The 20,111-nt window shown below is 52.0% G+C and overlaps 1 protein-coding gene across 6 annotated transcripts in view; it reads left to right on the top strand.

Moving 5' to 3' along the window:
• Window positions 1-15,585, top strand: part of RPS6KA1 (ribosomal protein S6 kinase A1) — a 36,350-nt gene extending 20,765 nt beyond the window's left edge. For 5 of the 6 annotated variants that reach the window (XM_059690678.1, XM_059690677.1, XM_059690679.1 and 2 more), the window contains 16 exons: window positions 56-162; window positions 881-918; window positions 1,388-1,530; window positions 1,933-2,003; window positions 2,319-2,407; window positions 3,372-3,436; window positions 3,679-3,781; window positions 5,232-5,362; window positions 6,437-6,562; window positions 6,756-6,845; window positions 7,215-7,373; window positions 12,172-12,333; window positions 12,744-12,820; window positions 13,085-13,202; window positions 14,162-14,299; window positions 14,638-15,585. In XM_059690678.1, coding sequence (XP_059546661.1) covers window positions 56-162; window positions 881-918; window positions 1,388-1,530; window positions 1,933-2,003; window positions 2,319-2,407; window positions 3,372-3,436; window positions 3,679-3,781; window positions 5,232-5,362; window positions 6,437-6,562; window positions 6,756-6,845; window positions 7,215-7,373; window positions 12,172-12,333; window positions 12,744-12,820; window positions 13,085-13,202; window positions 14,162-14,299; window positions 14,638-14,760 — 1,740 coding nt within the window. In that variant the 3' untranslated portion in view covers window positions 14,761-15,585. The remainder of the gene's footprint in view (window positions 1-55; window positions 163-880; window positions 919-1,387; window positions 1,531-1,932; window positions 2,004-2,318; window positions 2,408-3,371; window positions 3,437-3,678; window positions 3,782-5,231; window positions 5,363-6,436; window positions 6,563-6,755; window positions 6,846-7,214; window positions 7,374-12,171; window positions 12,334-12,743; window positions 12,821-13,084; window positions 13,203-14,161; window positions 14,300-14,637) is intronic. The other variant, XM_059690680.1, reaches the window with a different exon arrangement.
• Window positions 15,586-20,111: the final 4,526 nt, after the last annotated feature.

Raw genomic sequence — 20,111 nt, 5'->3', positions numbered from 1 at the left:
CCCAGCTCCTGAAGAAAAGGCGATCCCAGCTGAAATCCCCTCCCTCCTATTGCAGGTCATGTTCACGGAGGAGGATGTGAAGTTTTATCTGGCTGAGCTGGCTTTGGGCCTGGACCACCTGCATAGCCTGGGCATCATTTACAGAGACCTCAAGCCTGAGAAGTGAGTGCAGCTCCAGCCTCACCTTGGCCTCCCTGGGGAGTGCAGAGGCAGGCCCTGGGGCCTCTCCTAGGACAGGGCCACCCCAATGGGCGTGGGTGTGACTCTCCCCAAGAAAGTTCCTGTCCCATGAGCTGTTCCGTGAATGGGTGGGTAGAGTGGTGGCAGCAGACTTACCTTGGGGGGCTGTCTAATCACTAGTGTTGCCGTTACCAAGGGCCAGGCACCTCCATGAAAGTACGTTGCCTGTCTTTTTCCTAATCCAGTGTGACATCTAAGATGCTACCATTAAAGGTCATTCCTCGATATGGCTTCTCTAGAATTTTCCTTAACATCTAAATATCCTCGAACAGTAACTTGGGAGCCAGGGGCAGGTGCTAAGGTGGACTGAGCTCTGGCTTTAGAGTTAGTCAGACCCACATTCAAACCTTGTCTCCACCACGTTCTATGACCATGGGGAGTTCCTTACCCTCCTTAGGCCTTAGTCTCCCCTTTGTTAAAATGGGGCAATAATAGTACCTACCTCACACAGTGTTTCAAGGGTTAGCAAAGAAGGTAGGCAATACACCTGCATAGCACTGCCAGCACCCGCCCCACCCACCCATTCCTCAGATGCATCTGGGTGGATCATCTCTGGGCCAACTCCGACAGCCCCCGTGGTGTCATCAGAACCATAAGGAGCCACAGCTGAGGGGCCCTGACTCTTCTCTCTTCATTACAGCATCCTTCTGGATGAGGAGGGCCACATCAAACTCACCGGTGAGTGGAGGGCACCTGCCTCCTCAGGTCCCAGGGGAGGGCAGGATGGGCTCTTACTGGGCTTGGGCTGAGTGCTAAGGATCTGTTCTTCCTATGTGACCAAAGGCACTAAGATGTGGTTAGAAGCCCAGGTCCCAGACTTGGAATGGCCTGGGTTTGAACGGTAGCTCCCCACTGTGCAACATTGTGCAAGTCTCCCATCCTCTCTGGGACTTAGCTTACTCTTTTTTAAAAAATAAATTTTTATTGATTTTAGAGAGAAGAAGGGAGAGGAGGAGAGAGAGAGAGAGAGAGAAACATCAATTACTTGCCTCCCGTACCCACCCCAACCAGGGCCCTCAGCTTATTCTTGAATGTCCTGAGAGTGATGTCCTAAGGCCTTTGGGCAGGGAAGTTGGGGGTTTAGGGGGTGATGGCGAAGAAGGCAGGGGTGTCCTGAAGATGTGTCCTCTTGCCCTCCTTGCCACAGACTTTGGCCTGAGCAAGGAAGCCATTGACCATGAGAAGAAGGCCTATTCCTTCTGTGGGACAGTGGAGTACATGGCCCCCGAGGTCGTCAACCGCCAGGGTCACACCCACAGTGCAGATTGGTGGTCCTATGGGGTGCTGATGGTGAGTACCAGGCTGTGGTAGAGTGTCCAACCCAGGCCTCACTCAGGCCTCAGTTTCCTCAGCTGTACGGTCAGGGGATTGATGGTCTTTAAGGCTCTTCTGTCCTCTCATAGCCAAACTGGCCTTGCCCTTCACCCAGCTGCAGTTCCCTTCCTTGGAAGGATTCCTGTTTTGTCCTCAGCCTGGGTGCCCCAGCCCGGGCTGGGCTGGGCCTCTCCCCAACTTCGGGTCCCGAATACTGCTCCTGGTGTTTTGACTGACAGAGGGGAGAGGGACAGACACAGGTGAACCTCCAGCAAGCCAGCAAGAATCCTGGGAATGGAGCTGAGTGGCTTGTGTGGAAAGAGGTGGGGGGCATGGGAGATGGGGACCAGAGCCTGAATGGACCCTTGTCTTCTGCAGTTTGAGATGCTGACGGGCTCCCTGCCCTTCCAGGGGAAGGACCGGAAGGAGACCATGACACTGATTCTGAAGTAAGCACCAGCTCCTTCCTGACCCCTCAGGGTCTCCTCACGCCTGGCCCCAGTTTGGGGGCCAGAATAATACCCTAAACCTGCCTCCGATTTCCCCATTAAAAAGACACTCCTCTGGGTGAAGCATTGTGCTTTCCAGGGCCTCTTGTTCATCCACCAGGGCCTGTGGGAGGCAAATCCCAGAATCCTCTGGGAGGTGAGCTAGTGGATGGCTTGTCTGGCATGAGCTGGAAACTAGACCTGGACAAAAGTGGGAGGGGAAATGGGGCCTCTGGGCTGGGGCTCAGTCCTGATGAGACCCGGGGGCTGTTTCAGGGCGAAGCTAGGCATGCCCCAGTTTCTGAGCACGGAAGCCCAGAGCCTCCTGCGGGCGCTGTTCAAGCGGAATCCTGCCAACCGGCTCGGTAAGCAGTCCCAGCTCAGGGGAGGGGAGCGGGTACAGCTGCGGCCTAGGCCACGGGGCCATATCTGGTGCTGAAAGGGACCGTTGTCCTTTGTGTAGGCAGACAATGCTGCTGGCCACCCTCCTTTTTGGCTCCATGTGTGGTATTCGGGGCAGCGGGGTGACCTGTGTGTAGGGGAAGGCAGGAACTGAGTCATCCCCACTCCCCCTGGGACAAGGACAGAGGCCCCCACACAGCTCCTCGCCAAGGCTGCTGGCACAAGAGGAAGAACATGAGCTCAGGCATCAGAAGGCTCAGGTCCCAATCCCAGCCCCATGCCAGGTCCCCACTGCCTGGTGTGCAGTGGTCTTTCCATAAATATTTGTTGCGAACAAATGAATGCCATTTATGAGCTATGTGACCAAGGTAGTTGACTTCACCTCCCAGTGCCCCAGGTCCTCCTCTTCCGATTGAGGATGATCTCAAGCTCTGTTGATTAAATGAAGTCACATGAACGTGTCTGTTGTGTGCTAGTTGCTCAATATATCTTGGCTCCTGGGTTCACCTGAACCATTAACCAGGTCCTTGGGATTGAGTGGCACGAGAGCCTGTCTGGTGACTGACAAGGGCAATGGGATTAGAACAACAGAGATGATGCCTGGCATGGGAGGGAGGTAGAGGCCCTCTGCAGATCTTGGAACAAGTCCAGCCTCTGTCCTGTGTGGCCTTGGGCAAGTTGCTTAACCTCTCTGGGCCTTCCTTCTTTTAGCAGTCACATTAGAGCTGGATCATAAAGGGCCCCAGAAAGTGGAAAATGCTGAGCAGGCAATAGGCCTTGTGATAGGGGTAGATTGGGGGCAGGGTGAGCCCATCCTCCCCAGTGCTGCTAGTGGACTGCTCCAGCTGCTGGTTCCAGACCAGTGAGGCTGCTTGGTGGTGTCTAGAGGTTGAACCATCTGCAGACCCCTCATCTGGGCTCTTTCAGGCTCCGGCCCTGATGGGGCAGAGGAAATCAAGCGACATGTCTTCTACTCCACCATTGACTGGAATGTGAGTGTGTCTGTCACCCCATCAGGGCTTCAACTGTTGAGGGAGGGGCTTCTATTGATAAAGGCCTTAAATGTGGACCAGGGGTGACAGCATGTACTGGGGGGCAAGGGCTAGCCTTCCAAGGGCAAGCAATTGTGCCCCTGACTGCATAACCTGTGCTCTGGGCCTATCACCTCCTGCATGGGGCTCCCAGCAGGCTGTGGGGGTGTTATGGTGACCAGAATGCCCACCCCACTTTTCAGAAGCTGTACCGTCGTGAGATCAAGCCACCCTTCAAGCCGGCCGTGGCCCAACCTGATGACACCTTTTACTTTGACACTGAGTTCACATCCCGCACACCCAAGGGTGCGTCCCTTGCCTGATTTGTCTTGGACTGGTACAGGAGGGAGGCGGGGGGGTAGGACTCTGGCAGGCGCAGGTGTGTGGGCGGACAGGCGGGTGGGTCTCTGACTCTCTGTCCCCGTCTTGTTCTGCCTGACTCTCCCACTCCAGGGCTCTGTGGGCTCTTTGTGTCTGGGCGAGGGGGTGGGGGAGAGTGGGTGGTTAAGGCCACAATAGAAAAGTCAGGACCCCTGCCCCGGGCATCTGCCAGCCCACTGGGAAGACCAAACACATCAGGCTCACACTCACGTCAGGGGTAAAAAATCTGACCCAATAAAAACAAGGTGGAGATGGTCTGGCAGAGCAGAGGTGACAGCGCCCACAGGTCAGGGGCAAATATGGGAATCTGCTTTGGCTACTCTGACCGCCAGGCCTCAGTGTATTCATCTGGAACATGGGTTTAGTCATAGGTCCACTCAGTCCTGTCTTTTCTTGTAAGAAGCCAAGGGCTTCTGGGAGGAAGTTTGGTAAACCCTAACATTTTATCCAGTTATTGGGGCCGGGGGAGGGGGCTGGGGAATGTTAGTTCTGGAAGGCGGTTTTAGCAGAAGGGGTGCTTTTCTCACTGTGCTTGTACATCTCTGATGATAGGGAGCTTAGCATTTCTCTGAGCATTTCGTCCCTTTTTCTTCATTTATCTGACAAATATGTACCTAGTCTCTACTGTGTGCCAGCCATGGGGGGATTGATGGTGAACAAGACAGATTCAGGTCCTGCCTTTATATGGCCCAGGCTCTAGTGGAGGGAGAGACGTGAAAACAGCTACTGGGCAGTGTGACAAGTGCAGCTTAATAGGGGTGAAGGGCTAGAGGATCAACCTCAAGCAAGGCTTTTCCGAGGAGAGAGTGGATGAGCTGAGCCTCGAAGGATAGACAAAGAGTGAATTATGTAGTGAGAGGGAACAGCATGTGCAGTGGCTCAGAGTGTCCTTTAAGGATCTGAGAAGTCTGACCTGCTGAGCTGTGGAGTGAGGGAGAGGAGGCTAAGATCACAAGAACCTGAGGAGTTAGACTTTTTCTTGCGGGCAGAGGGGAACGTTTGAAGGGAAGGGTACAGGGATTGATTTGTGGTCGGAACCATCTTTCTGGCTGCTGCACAGAAGATGGACCTAAAGGAGCAGACTGAGGCAGGGAGGCCAGGAGGAGGCATCCAGGAAGGGGTGAAGGGTCTTGGCCTGCACTGGACACCGGATGTGGGGGGTCTTTCGTCCTTGTGTATCAGGGCTGGTCTGGTCTAAACACACATGAACAGATGGCTGGCTAGGGGCTGGGATAAGGAGTTCTGTCCTGCCCAAGCTCCCACCATCCATGGCCAGCTGCTGAGGCAAGTCTGGGAGCCCCTAGTTACCCTTTGCTGGGCTGCCTCGGGATCAAGGGCACCTCCTCAGGCTCACATTCCCTTCCTACCCCTGTAGACTCCCCTGGCATCCCCCCCAGTGCTGGCGCCCATCAGCTGTTCCGTGGCTTCAGCTTCGTGGCCACCGGCCTGATGGAGGATGACGGCAAGACTTGGGCCACACAGGCACCACTGCACTCCGTGGTACAGGTGAGGGGCCAGGAGGCTGTTGCCCAGTTGTTCTTTTTCACCTCAAAGCCACAGGCAAAATGACCGAGAACACAGGCTCTGGCGTTGGACAGGCCTGGGTTCAAACCCCGATTGCCACTGTGTAGTCATTGAGCTTCCAAAACTCCTTGGGCCTCAGTTTCCCCATTTGTAAAAACAAGGATGACAACATGGATATAAATTTTCTGGCACAGCCAGGGACATTGTAGATCCTGAATAAGTGCAAGGGGGTGCCCAGGCTGGTGGTGCTGGAGGTGGATGTGAAGTCCCCAACAGGGATGGGTAGCAGGGGGCTCCTGTCTCCTCTCACTTGTTCCCCATTTTCACACTTTCCCGGCTCTGTGTAAAATTTAGAATTGAGAGGCAAGAATGTAGACCCTGGAATTCATTGCCTGGGTTCAAAATTTCCAAGGTGAGGGACTTGATTGAGACACTTACCCTCCTGATGCCTCAGTTTCCTCATCTATAAATGAGGATGATGATAAAAACTTTCCATAGGGTTGTGAGGATTATATAAGTTGATATGTGTAAAGTTAACATGACTATGTAATTTATTATCCAACCTGACATCTTTGTCCAAGACTGGATGTGAGAACAGCAGGCATAAACCAGGGCTGTCCATGGGCCGTGTGGTCACCTGAAGGAAGTGCCTAGAATGGTATCTGCCACACGCTAAGCATTATCGAAGCATTTGCTATTATTAATGTCTTGGAACCTTGGGATACCTTATGAAGTGGGCTGTGACACCCCAGAAAGGGAAGGCAACTTACCCAAGGCCACAGGAAGTGGCTGAGCTGGGACCCAGCTCAGGGCTCCTGCGTGCCTCTCAAGCCTACCCATTTCACTACTCTCTGACAGCAGCGTGGGAACCAGCGAGTGTGCCCATCATATAGGTCCAGGGAGGGCCAAATTCTTGCCCAGGGTCACACATCCAGCATTCTACCCCAGTCCTGGCTGCTGCCTGGTGCCATCTCCACAGAGCCCAGACCTCAGGTGCTGGGAAACCTCCTCTGCATTCTAAAGCAGAAGGCCAGCCCATCTCTTGGTCTCCTACAGCAGCTGCATGGGAAGAACCTGGTTTTCAGCGACGGCTACATGGTAAAGGAGACGATTGGTGTGGGCTCCTACTCCGTGTGCAAGCGCTGTGTCCACAAGGCCACCAACATGGAGTATGCTGTCAAGGTGGGCCTCCAACCATGTATCTGGACAGGGCGGGATGGGGGCGGGGAGTGGCGCGGAAGCCAATGTAGCATTTGCCCTTTGGCAAGGAGGGTTGGTGCCTGGGGCTCTGGATGGGGGAAAGGTGTGCGGCTGGACGCTAGGCCCTGCAGTGGATGCAGGAGGAAATGCTGCTACATGCACCCTTTTTCCTCAGGTCATCGACAAGAGCAAGCGGGATCCCTCGGAAGAGATTGAGATTCTTCTGCGGTATGGGCAGCACCCCAATATCATCACTCTAAAAGATGTGAGTGGGGGTCCTTGAAATGGGTGAGGACTGAGGCACTCGACTCTAGGATTTGTCTCAGGTCTGCCATTCCTTTGACTTCTGATCCTCCTCTGTTCATGGGAGAGGGGGTACTCTTGGTGCCTCTGGTCTGCCTGCACCCCAGGAACCCTTCACTTCAGACTTGGGCATTGTTTGAGAGTTTCCTGCCCATCAGGAGACAAGTACCAGCATCTTCTTGTCCAGGGAGAACAGAGGCCCAAATATCTGAAGGCCCTGAGCAGAACACATGCCCCCGCTCATGTCATTCTTTCCTGGCCTGGTGAACGGTGACCAAGGGGTCCAATCCTGGCATTGAGGGGAGGGGCCTGATGGCACAGTTTTTGGCAGGTGTACGATGATGGCAAACATGTGTACCTGGTGACAGAGCTGATGCGGGGTGGGGAGCTGCTGGACAAGATCCTACGGCAGAAATTCTTCTCCGAGCGGGAGGCCAGCTTCGTCCTGCACACCATTAGCAAAACTGTGGAGTATCTGCACTCTCAGGGGGTAAGTCTCTGGTAGGGAGCACCGAGTGGGGGGCATACCATCAGCAGAGTACATGACCTTGGACTTGGCCCAGGCAGTGGCAGTCTTCAACAGCCAGACAGATGTGGTGGGTGAGTGGATGGATGAAAGGAAGGAAGGGAGGGAGGGAGAGACAAGGCCAAATTGTGAAAAGGAACATTTATTCAGTACCTACTACGCTCTTTCCTTTTGATTTTCACGAAACCCTATGGTGCTGTTATTGGCCCACTTTACAGGTAAGAAGACTGAGGCTCAGAGATGTGAACTTACTTGCCCAAGGTCATACAGCCAGGGAAGAGTGGAGCTAGTATGTCTGGCTGAAGAGTTTGGATGGGGAGTTGCAGACAGGGAATGGTTTTTTGAGTTAGGAAGAAGCAGGGTCACTATGGGGGCACTCAAAGCTTCAGGGAGGTGTATCTGGCTGTGGTTTCGGCGACTAGGACAGAGAAAGTGGATGCAGGAGGAAATGCTACTGGAAACACAGCAGGAGCTACCGAAGAGGTGGATGTCCAAATACAGTGGGGCCTTGACTTACAAGTTTAATTCATTCCGTGATGGAGCTCGTAACTCAAATTACTCGTATGTCAAATCAAAAAGTGAACGAGTGAGACACGTGATGCTGGGCTGATGTTGTGGCGGTCACTGTGACGTTCGCTGCGCCAACTAGCTGGGTCGTAACCCGAATTTTAGCTCGCAACTCAAAGCAAAAAATTGGCCGAGAGATGGCTCGTATCTCGAAAAACTCGTTAGTCGGGACACTCGTAAGTCAAGGCCCCACTGTAGTAGAACTTGGCCTTTATCACTGCACAAGGTGAAGATAGAAAAGTTCCTGTAGTATATTGAAGTCAAAATAGAGTTAGCATGAGTTTCTGGAGGAGATGATGTTTTAGGTGCTTCCAGTCAGACAGTGTGGGGGTTAGGAATGCAGGCTCTGGCTCTAGCCAGTTTGGCTCAGTGGATAGGGCATTGGCCTGCGGACCGAAGAGTCCTGGGTTCGATTCTGGTCAAGGGCATGTACCTTGGTTGCAGGCTCCTCCCCAGCCCGGGCCCTAAACAGGTCAGGGCTCCTGCAGGAGACAACCAACTGATGTGATATCTCACATTGATGTTTCTCTCTCTGTGTCTTAACCTCTTTCTTCCACTCTCTCTAAAAATCAGTGGAAAAATATCCTCGGATAAGGATTAATAACAACAAAAAAGAATGCAGGCGCTTAATCCAACTGGCTGTGTTCAAGTCCTGTGTGTGAGGTTGGTGAATGGCACCTGCTGTGAATGGCACCTGTCTTTTAATTGTCCTGTCCTTCTTGTCCTGTAATTTTCAAAATAAATATATTTGTATTGATTGGAGAGAGAGAGAGAGAGAGGAAGACAGAGGGAGAGAGAGAGAAACATTGATGTGAGAAACATCCATCAGTTGCCTTCCATACACGTCCCAACCAGGGATCAAACCCACAACTCAGGTATGTGCCCCGAGCGGGAATCAAACCAGCAACCTTCCAGTGCCCAGGACAACACTCAATCAACTGAGCCACTCCGGCCAGGATTGTCCTCTAATTTTTTATTTTTATTTTTATTGCTTTCAGAGAGGAAGGGAGAGGGAGAGCGGGATAGAAACATCAATGATGAGAGAGAATCATCGATCGACCGCTTCCTGCACGCCCCACACTGGGGACCGAGCCCACAACCCGGGCATGTGCCCTGACCGGGAATTGAACCGTGACCTCCTGGCTCATAGGTCGACGCTCAACCACTGAGCCACGCCGGCCAGGCTGTCCTCTAATTTTTAAGTGCACCTGGCAAGCAGTCACTGTATGATGGTGGGGCTCAGCCCAAGCAAGTGCTGGGGTGACTATGACAGCAGCAGCCATATCTCAAGTTCTGTGCTGAGTATTCCTGGTAAACAACTCAAGTGCTCCTTCTTGCAGCCCGGGGGGCTCGGCATTATTACCATCCCATTTTACAAGTGAGAAAACCAAGGGTTAGGGAGGTTAAGTGACATCCCAAGATCACCTCTAGTAAAGCCAGGATTCTCACCATGGCCTGCCTGACTCTTGACTGAAACCACAACTCTGCCTATTGACTCAGTGGCTACATTTGGCTTACAGACATTTAGTTTGGCCTACAAGATGTGGGATGTTTTTTGTTTGGGGTTTGCTTTGGTTTGGTCATTTGGCTGCTTTTGGAGCCAGGGCCTGAGTTGTTACACGGTGACTGTCGGCTGGAGAAAGTAGCAGATGCCCCTTTAGACTGGTTGACATGGCTCCCTCTCAGCCTGGCTTCGCTCATTGCTTGTCCAGCCTATTGTGCTTTTCAATATAGTGAGATGTGAGACTATGCTCCCCCCTCTGCCCACATAGGACCTGGGGACAGGTATCGTAATTACTTATGGGGCTACCTGCCATGGTGAGCCAGTTCCCTGTAGGAGTTTGTTGTTTCTCTATGTTGTATTAGGGAATAAAGATTAAAAACTTCCATATCCTTGTTTCCCAAAAGTGTCATCGGTACTACACTAAACTAGAAAGACTGGAATTAAGGTCAGAACTGGGATCAAGTCTTATCTCTGCTTCTTACTTAGACGAGCAAGTCAATTCTCCTCTGATTGCCTTGGTTTCCTTCTCTGTAAAATGAGCCTACAGTCCCTGCCCTGCACACTTACCAAGTACAGCGGGCCCCATGGAGAGCATGGCTGGGAAAGTACTTTGTAAACCAGGAAGATCACTTGTCCGACAGAGTCGATGTCCGCAACCAAGCTGCGCATCCTTGACATCTGGGAAGCTCGGCTGGGCCCTCTGCAGGGAGAAGAGAAGAGCCTACATTCTGAGGGCCTGGGCTTATCCCTATGCTAGTGTTAGGAAGGAGAGGGCCCCAGGGGCTGGGCAGGGACTGCCCAGGAAGGGGCTTCCCCATGGCCTGGATGCAATTCATAGTGCAGCCGGGACCACTCTGCCAGTGTAGCCCTTTCCTCCTCATCTATCTGACACTTCCCCCTGTGGAGCTGGACTAGCCTGGGTCATGTCTACCCTCCAACCTGCCCACCTCGTGGCACCTGCTAGAGGGTTCAGGGCTCAACTGGGACTATAAAAGGACCATCTCATAAAGGCAGCTAATCAATGAGACTCAGTGGATCTAACCCGAAAGGTCGTACATGTTTCAGAGGTATGATTTGTTCATTCATTGAACAGAGTTCATTTAGCACTTGCTCTGTGCTAGGCCCTGTGCTGGGTGCTCGAGGTGAGCAGGCGTTGCACTGACAGACAGAGCTGTTTGTGACCAAAGGAGCCCCACTGGCCCGAGCTCAGGGCGCTTGAGGGATGCAGTGGATGATGAGCCTGGAACAGGATGAGGACTTTAGCTTTATCTTGCAGGTAGCAAAGAGCCATTGAAGTTGTTTGACAATGCCTAGGGAGGTACCATGAGCTCATGGGAGGAGGAGCAGGAGGGTGAGAATGAGCTTAATCTGGGTTGTGTTGGGTGTGAGGGTCTGTGGAGTATTCAGTGGTTGCCACCTGGTAAACAGCTGTAAGACTTGCACTCAGGAAAGTTCCGGGCTAGGATCAGAGATCTGAGTTGTCAATAATTAGGTGATAAAGGAGTGACTGAGTAGAACCATGTAGAGGGGTTGGAGAAGATGAAAAGTGGAGTGGCTCAGCCCTCTCAGGTTACAAATGAGCAAATGGGGACCAGAGGAAAGTCATTGGCATAAGGTCTCAGTAGTAAGTGTTATTCATCCATTCATTCAATAGATATTTATTGAATACCTACTATGTGTTAGAACTTCTTTAAAGTCTGGGTTATAGCAGTGAGCAAAATACTATTGGGGCTTACATTCCTGTAGGTGGATTCCGAAAACAACTAAGTAAATATGTCAAGTGGTAGTAAATGCTCTGGATGAAAGTAACGCAGAAGAAGGAAACCAGGAGCACTTCTTGGTGATGGCTATTGTGTATGGAGTCGTCCAGGCCTCACTGATACAGTGACACCTGAGCTGAGACCTAAAAGAAACAGAGAATGAGCCAGGCAGATGCCCGGAGGCAGGAGTGTGCTTGGCATGTGGAAGGAAGAGCAAAGAAGCTGGTGTGGCTAGAAGACCAGAGAGTGCAAGGGATGTGGGTGATGGGTAGGGGAGAGATCAGGTGGGGCCACTTAGGCCATTGTCAGGACTTTCCTCTTGAGAGGGGAAGCCTTCAAAGGTTTCTGGCTGGGATGACATGATCTGACGTGCATTTGACAGTATTCCCCTGGCTGCTGTGTTTAGAACAGACTGTAGGAGGTGAGGGTGACGCAGGAAGGCCAGTTACAGGGTGGTTGCTGTAATCCGGCAGTGGCATGATGGCGGCTGGAATCAGTGCTCCTGGTAGAGGGGCTGAGAAGTGGTTGGGCTCTGGGTATGTTTTAATGGTAGAGCCAATGGAGCTTGCGATGGATTGATTGAGGCATATGAGAAAACGAGAATGCCTCTTAAGATTTTGACCCAAGCAATTGGAAAGATGGAGTTGCCAGTAGGTAAGATTATGTGAAGGGCAGAATTGAGGGGAGAAAATGGGAGGTGAGTGTGAATAGGTGATGTCAGAGCTGCCCTGTAATCATGGACATAGAGATTCCAGGTGGGCAGTACCAGCAGCATGAAAGGCCTCATTTCAGCCCCTTCCCTCCTTTCAGATTCTGCTTCCCTCAGTCAGTCCCTCTCTCGGGGCCCACCTTCTGAACTCTCCCTCCCCGGCAGTGGATCTGAGCCATAGCCACCTGCCCACACTGAGAACTGACTGCCCTCTGCCCCCAGGTTGTGCATAGGGACCTCAAGCCCAGCAACATCCTCTACGTAGACGAGTCTGGGAACCCCGAGTGCCTGCGCATCTGTGACTTTGGCTTCGCCAAGCAGCTGCGGGCTGAGAATGGGCTCCTCATGACACCCTGCTACACTGCCAACTTCGTGGCGCCTGAGGTGAGTGGCCTGACCTCAGCTGTGAGTGAGGAAGCGCAGTCTCTGTGGCCTTGGCCTAGGACAGTGATGGCGAACCTATGACACGTGTGTCAGAGGTGACACATGAACTCATTTTTTTGGTTGATTTTTCTTTGTTAAATGGCATTTAAATATATAAAATAAATATCAAATATATAAGTCTTTGTTTTACTATGGTTGCAAATATCAAAAAATTTCTATATGTGACACGGCACCAGAGTTAAGTTAGGGTTTTTCAAAATGCTGACACGCCGAGCTCAAAAGGTTCGCCACCACTGGCCTAGGACCAAGGGAGGATCCAGCCATGGGAACCTCCCCTTTGGGGAGTAGCAGGCGAGCACTTGTCACTGCCCCTCAGACTGACCACACTCCCCTGCCCTTCTTCCTGCCAGGTGCTGAAGCGCCAGGGCTACGATGAAGGCTGTGACATCTGGAGCCTGGGCATTCTGCTGTACACCATGCTGGCGGGGTGAGTGCCCTGTTGGCCTGGCCCCCTCCCACTACCCAGCCCTAGAGTACAGGCTGGGGTGGTGCTTGTCTGATGGGCGAAACTCAGCCCTGCCTCAGGAAGGTCTGAAGATAGGGACGTGGCCCTAGCTTTGGACGCTTCACCTTGAGGAGAAAGATGCTGCCCTTGGGAATACCCAGTCAGAAGGGGGAGACCCAGCCCTCCACCCTGAACCCCAGGATGGAGTCCAGAGGCAATACCCAGACTGGGTGGGCTTTTCTCCAGATACACTCCATTCGCCAATGGACCCAGTGACACACCCGAGGAAATCCTGACCCGGATCGGCAGTGGGAAGTTCACCCTCAGTGGGGGAAACTGGGACACAGTATCAGAGACAGCCAAGGTGAGTCTGAGGCTGGACCCAGCCTATTTGGGGTGGGGAGGCAGGGACTGTCCCAGGGCTTTTTAGTAGGTCATGAGCAGGTGACCTGAAGCCTCGGTTTTCCAAGTGGAAGATTCCCAGGCAGCCTGCCTACGCACGCTCGCGCGCGCGCGTGCACACACACACACACACACACACACACAGAGGCAGCCTGCCTACACACACACACACACACACACACACACACACACACACACACACCTTGTTTGGTCAACTGGGCAATCATTCAGTGGCTCTTCCCGTGTTCTGGACCCACAGGGGACAGAGAGCTGTGATGATGCCTTATGGGAACTTGCTGTGGGGGGGATACAGGCTTGCCTATAAGGAACAGAGATGCCAGGCAGTGGAGGGAAGTGGGTCTTCCTGGCCAGGGGTACAGGCCGTGGAGGCACGGAGCAGAGCTGCTGACCGTGCCAAGCAGAGAGGCCTTCTCAGAGGAGGGAACGTTTGGGCTTTCAATGTGAGCAAGTTTGCAGTTATGGCACCTGTGTGCTGGACACTGGGCTGAGCCCTTCATGAGCTGTACACCTCACATCAGCCTAGGAGGCAGGTATTGTTGCCATTCCTGTTTCTCAGAGAGGACACTGAGGCTCAGAGAGTTGAAGTAAATCGCCCAGGATACTCAGTTGAACAGAAGAGTCACATTTTGAACCTGAGTCTGCTCAACCCCAACCTTAGGTTCTTCCCACCTTCCTGCGTGGCTTCTAGAAGATGAAAGAGAAAGGAAAGGCAAGAAGTCCCAAAGAAGGGCCTGTGCTCAGTGGGGCCCTGGAGCAGTGTGGGGAATGGATCGCAGGGAGGGGCTACTGCAGGGTTTAGGCAGGAGAGGGTGGGAAATGGTTGCCTTGCCCATTCCCCATCAGTGTGTATGTGCCCCTGCCGGCCCCTCCCACCAACCCCCTTGCCCACTGTGTCCCCAGGACTTGGTGTCTAAAATGCTACACGTGGACCCCCACCAGCGCCTCACAGCTAAGCAGGTCCTGCAGCACCCATGGATCACCCAGAAGGACAAGCTTCCTCAGAGCCAGCTATCCCATCAGGACTTACAACTTGTGAAGGTATGGCCATCCCAGCTACTGGGCATCCAGGGGCCCAAGGCAAGTTTTCCTGGGCAAGGACTTGGGGTGGCAGGGTCAGGAGATGCCATGTCTGTCTGTCCTGGAGCCCAGATCTAACATGCAGAGGTGTCAACAGTACATCCCAGGCCTCCAGGCCTCCGGGGGTCACAGCCCCTTACATCTGAGGCAGGAGGCAGGACTACTGACCAAGACTGGATTAACGGGGCTGGGCGGGCTGCGGAACACTGGGAGGAGCTGGCCTAACCCTGGAGCACATGTCCCTCCTCCCCCCTGTACCTCCCCATCATCATGAACTAACCTACTACCTTCTCTCCCAGGGAGCCATGGCAGCTACTTACTCTGCACTCAACAGCTCCAAGCCCACCCCTCAGTTGAAGCCCATCGAGTCATCTATCCTGGCGCAGCGGCGGGTGAGGAAGCTGCCGTCCACCACCCTGTGAGGGGCCAGGGCATCCAGGCTGCAGGGCAGTGCTAGCTCGATGGAGGCGCCTCTTTCCCGGAGAGAGCGGGCCTGAGCCACAGGGCCAGAGGCAGCAGAGCCCCAAGGGGCCCCGGAAGCAGCCAGCCCAGATCACCCCAGTGAGGGTGTGAGAAGTGCCTTCTCCTTCCTGAGGACGGACTCTTCTCGGCTCAGGCTCTGCTGGTTGAAATCGATTCACTGTACAAACTCTTATCTTTTTTTTAAGGAAAAATGACATCAGCCACCATGGATTTTTACAAGATTCATTTGCCTTTCTGGGAGCAGAAATAGCCCCGTGCAGCCCCAGGAGGGGCACTGAGTCACACTAGGGCTCTCTGTGGCTGAGACGCCTTAGAGCAGTTTTGCAGTCCTACCCTGGGGACCCCACGATTGGCCTTCTGCAGCCATCTGCACCCACCTCCCAGGCAGCAACTTCCAGAGCCCTTGGCTGTTTAGCAGAACTTGCTCTATCCCCAGTCAGCTCCTTTTCCATATGTTCTGCCGGGGAGTCTGGAACCACTTCCTGCTAGAGGAGAGGACCAAGGCCCCGTGGCGCCCAGTTCCAGGCACCAGCATCCACATCAGCCCCACCAGTGGGTCCCCTGCAGTTAGGGTGGCCGCTCTCTGAGGAGGATCCGGAATGCACTTTTGACTGACTTCTGTTGGAGTCTGCCACAGGACAGAGCACACAGGAGGCCTGTGGGGTGGGCCAGGCGGGCAGGGGCTTTTTTTCATTTCTTCCTCAGCTGGTAACTCAGGGTTCATCTGTCCATGGCCTTTCTAATAAACTTACAGTTGAGTTGAAGCACGCTTGCCTCCACTTTTCATCCCTGAATTTGCCCCCTCTCTGCTATCAGGAGGTGAGGACTTTGGCAGTGACAGATGAGTAATGTACTAGGGCTGATTAGCCCAGCTACTTGGAGCTCAGGTCATTTGGAGAACATGTGGGAGTCCTGCCGGACCTGCCCTCACATTCCTGCCGGGGGATTCCATTATGCTATTGATAACAGTAATGGAATTATTAGCCATGGGTTGGTGGCCAAGTGCCAGGCACTGTGCCTGGGTCTTACATGTATATCTCATTTAATCTTTTTTTTTAAAATTAAATATGTTTTTATTGATTTCAGAGAGGAAGAGAGAGGGAGAAAGCGATAGAAACATCAATGATGAGAATCATTGATCAGCTGCCTTCTGCACGCCCCACACCGAGGACTGAGCCCACAACCCGGGCATGTGCCCTTGACTGGAATTGAACTTGGGACACTTCAGTCCACAGGCTGACACGCTGTTTGCTGAGCCAAACCAGCTAGGGCTATATCTCATTTAATCTTAACCCTGTGAGGTAGATGCTATTTTTATCCCTGTTTATAGAGGGAAAATCTGAAGCTCAGAGAGGGAATGACATTGCCTTACATGATAAACTTTTTCTGAGGATCTCTCTGCCCTGCTTCAGGTGCTGGTGAACCAAGTAGAAAACAAGGTCATTGTTTTTTTTTTAAATATTTTATTGATTTTTTACAGAGAAGAAGGGAGAGTGATAGAGAGCCAGAAACATCGATGAGAGAGATCGATCAGCTGCCTCCTGCACGCCCCCCACTGGGGACGTGCCTGCAACCAATGTACATGCCCTTGTCCGGAATCGAACCTGGGACCCTTCAGTCCAAAGGCCGACGCTCTATCCACTGAGCCAAACCGGTCTGGCAAGGTCATTGTTTTTATGGGTCTTGCTTCTGGTGAGGAAACCTTCTAGTGAAAAATGGACAATTAATAAACCAAGGTCAACTACTGTTAAGACATACGTAGAGTTAAATTGGGGTGATCAGGGAAGGCCTCTCGGAGGACATGACCCAGAAGCTAAGATCTGAATGATGAGAAGAGGCCAGCCAAGACCACAAGGCAGAGGGCCGAGTCAGGACAAAGGCTCCCAGGGGAAACAGGCTGGGCTTGCTCAGGAAACAGAGGAGCTGATGTGGCTGTGATGTCAGGTTCAGGAGATTGCACAAGACGAAGTTAGGAAGGAGGGCAGTCATTCTAGGCTTTTCAGACCAGGGTAAGGAGTTAGGGTTTAATTCTAATTGAGATGCAAGGCCTAAAAGAACGTAAGTAAGCAGGAGAGTGACATGATTTGATTTACATTTTTAAAAGATCGCTCTAACTAATGTGTAGAGAATTGATGGGGATGAAGGCGGTGGGCAGGAAGACCAGGTCGGTGGCTACTGCAGTAGCTCAGACGGTGTTTGGAAGTCCAGCAGAGAGCACTTGCTGGCAGTTTGGGTTTAGAGCAGCGGTTCTCAACCTGTGGTCGCGACCCCTTTGGCGGTTGAATGACCCTTTCACAGGGTCGCCTAAGACCATCCTGCATATCAGATATTTACATTACGATTCATAACAGTAGCAACATTACAGTTATGAGTTAGCAAAGAAAATAATTTTATGGTTGGGTCACAACATGAGGAACTGTATTTAAAGGGCCAGAAGGTTGAGAACCACTGGTTTAGAGGCTAAGAGAAAAAGGAGGTTAATGGATATCTTCTAGATTTTTTTTTTTTAACTTCTAGATTTTTGGCTTGAGCAGGTAAGTACTGAGGGAAAAGTTGGGGAAAGCAGGTTTGAGAACTCTGTGGGAGATGTCTTTTTATTTTTTGTTAATCCTCACCCAAGGATACTTTTTCCATTGCTTTTCAGAGATAGTGGAAAGGAGGGAGGGAGGGGGGGAGAGACAGAGGAGAGAAACATCAATGTGAGGGAGACACATCAATTGGTTGCATCCTGCATGCACTCTGACCAGGGTGCGGACAGAACCTGCAACCCAGGTACATGCCCTTCACTGGGAATCGAACCTGTGACCCTTCAGTGCAAGGGCTGGCGCTCTAACCATTGAACAACACTGGCCAGGATGGGAGATGCTTTTAAAAATCTAAATAGAGTTTCCAACTAAGAGTAATGAGAAATTGGAGCTCTGGAGAGAAAGCTGGATTGGAAGGGTAAATTTAGGAATCATTAGTTTGGAGAAACAAGAGGCTGGGCTTTTCAAAGTGTGGTCAGTGGGCCAGCAGCATTGCTATTATCTGGGAGCTTATTAGAATGCAGAATCTCAGGCCCATTCTCAGATCTGACTATAGGTAGAATTTATATTTTAACAAAATCTGCATTTGTGTGTACATGAAAGTTTGAGAAGTGCTATTGTAGGGACTGAGAACAGAGAAGAAAAGGGAACAGTGGTTGAGTCCTGGAGCATACTAGCATTTAAAGGCAGTACCCCAGCCCTGGCTGGTTGCTCAGTGGTTAGAACATTGCCCCATGCACTGAAGGGTCTTGGGTTCAATTCTTGGTCAAGGGCATGTACCTCGGTTGCAGATTTGATCCCTGGCCCTGGTCATGGCACATATGGGAGGCAACCAATCAATGTGTCTCTCTAATATCAATGCTCCTCTCTCTCCCTCTCCCCCTCCCTCCCATTCTCTAAGAACCAATGGGAAAAAATATCCTCCAGTGAGGATTAACAACAAAAAAGACAGCACCCCAGGGGCCCTGGCCAGGTAGCTCGGTTGATTGGAGCATCATCCCTATACTCCAATGTTGCAGGTTCGATTCCCAGTCAGGGCACATATAAGACTCAACTAATGAATGCATAAATAAATGAAACAACAAATCCAGGCTCATCTCTCCCTCTCTCTCTCTCTGTCTCTCCATTCTTCCAAAATCAATATTAAAAATACAAAAATAAAGACAGCACTCCAGGAGGGAGAGCTAGCAGGAGACTGCGCTGTGAGAGTGGGGAACCAGTCTGGGAAGATTCAAAATCTAAAGGCCCAGGTTCTTTGCTCCTGTTATTTCTCAGACTCTACTGTGCAGCTTAGAAAGCCAGGGCCTGAGAGGTGAATCTGTCCTGTTATAAGGGAAGGAGATCCCGACACTAGCAGCTCAACTTCAGAGCTGCGTAGGTGTGAAGATTCTGAGCCATGACCCCCATGGGGTCAGGGAAAGCTGTATTGTATCCCCAGGGGCTGAACACCCACTGATATACATAGTACTGAGCCCCTGACTTGGGTGTATTATACTTCTTTGAGGCTCAGTTTACCCCTCTGTGCAGTGAAACCAACATTTCCTGTCCCACCCACCACCCAAGTTTGTCTACTCTGGACCCCAGCTGGAATCCTTAGCGTCATCCGAACTCTTTCTTGTACTTCCCACATTCATTCTGCATCCTGGCCCCATCAATTTTTGTCTCCTAAGTATTTTTGGCGCTCGTCCCCTCCTCTCCTTCCTCCTTGTCATAGTTGTGTTTTTTGCCACAGCCTTCTTCTGACTTCCTCATCTTTTGGGTCCCCAACACCCTCCATTTAGAATCAAGTCTGACCTAACATCTGCCTGCAGTGGCTCCTCATTGTCCATAAGACAGAGCCCAGCCATCCTAGCCTGACAATCAGTGTCCCGTGTGATCTGGCCCCTGCTGAGCCCCAGAGTCAGCTCTCATAGCTTGTCTCCAAACTGCTCACAGACCTGAACTTGCCATGCTCCTCCCTGCACTGGATTCTGCTGCTGCATGTCCTGGCTAACTTCTACTCATCCTTTAGAAAATTTCAAATGACGTCTTAGGAAGCCAACCAGGACACCCCCCACAGGGTTTGGCATCCCTCCTTTGGAGTCCCCAGGCTCTCTCATTCTCCATCTCTTTGTACATCACACTGTTTTAGAAACAGCTGATGATGTGTTTTCTTCCCACCAGTCTGTGAACTGGAGGCTGTGTTTCGTTCATTTCTGGAACCCCAGCACCTAGCCCCAGGCCTGGCACACAATATTTTGATCCTCAGCTAGTGCTTGTTGAATGAGGAAGAGAGAATGCAGGACCCGTGGACTTGATGGTGCTGTGGGAAGCATAGACACTACACCTCAGAGTAGGAAGGGAAGCTGGCGCTCTGAGGCCCAGAGCAGTTAGTGTCTTGGCCCAGGCACCAGAGGGAGAACTCAAGAACCAGGAAACAGTGATGGGTGGAGTGGGAGTCCACAGGTGCTTTCTTAGCAACTCAACCTCAAAACCCAAATACCTACCTTCTCTGAGCCTCAGTTTCCCCATTTGCTAACTGGGATCATAATCCTCACCCATCTCCTAGTGTCATCTCCCAGTGAAAATCAAATGAACAAGTTTCGGAAACTAAGTGCTACTTGTACAGTTAAGCTTGTTCTAATTTTCACAAGGTCAGGGCAGTCCCTCAAGAACTCAATAGGCCGAAACCGGTTTGGCTCAGTGGATAGAGCGTCGGCTTGCGGACTGAAAGGTCCCAGGTTCGATTCGGGTCAAGGGCATGTACCTGGGTTGCGGGCACATCC

The sequence above is a fragment of the Myotis daubentonii genome, chromosome 3 (genome assembly GCF_963259705.1).
Source record: "Myotis daubentonii chromosome 3, mMyoDau2.1, whole genome shotgun sequence".
In the NCBI taxonomy this organism is placed as follows: domain Eukaryota; kingdom Metazoa; phylum Chordata; class Mammalia; order Chiroptera; family Vespertilionidae; genus Myotis; species Myotis daubentonii.
Note: the sequence above shows the minus strand (reverse complement) of the source record. Positions and strands in the feature narration are given on the sequence as shown.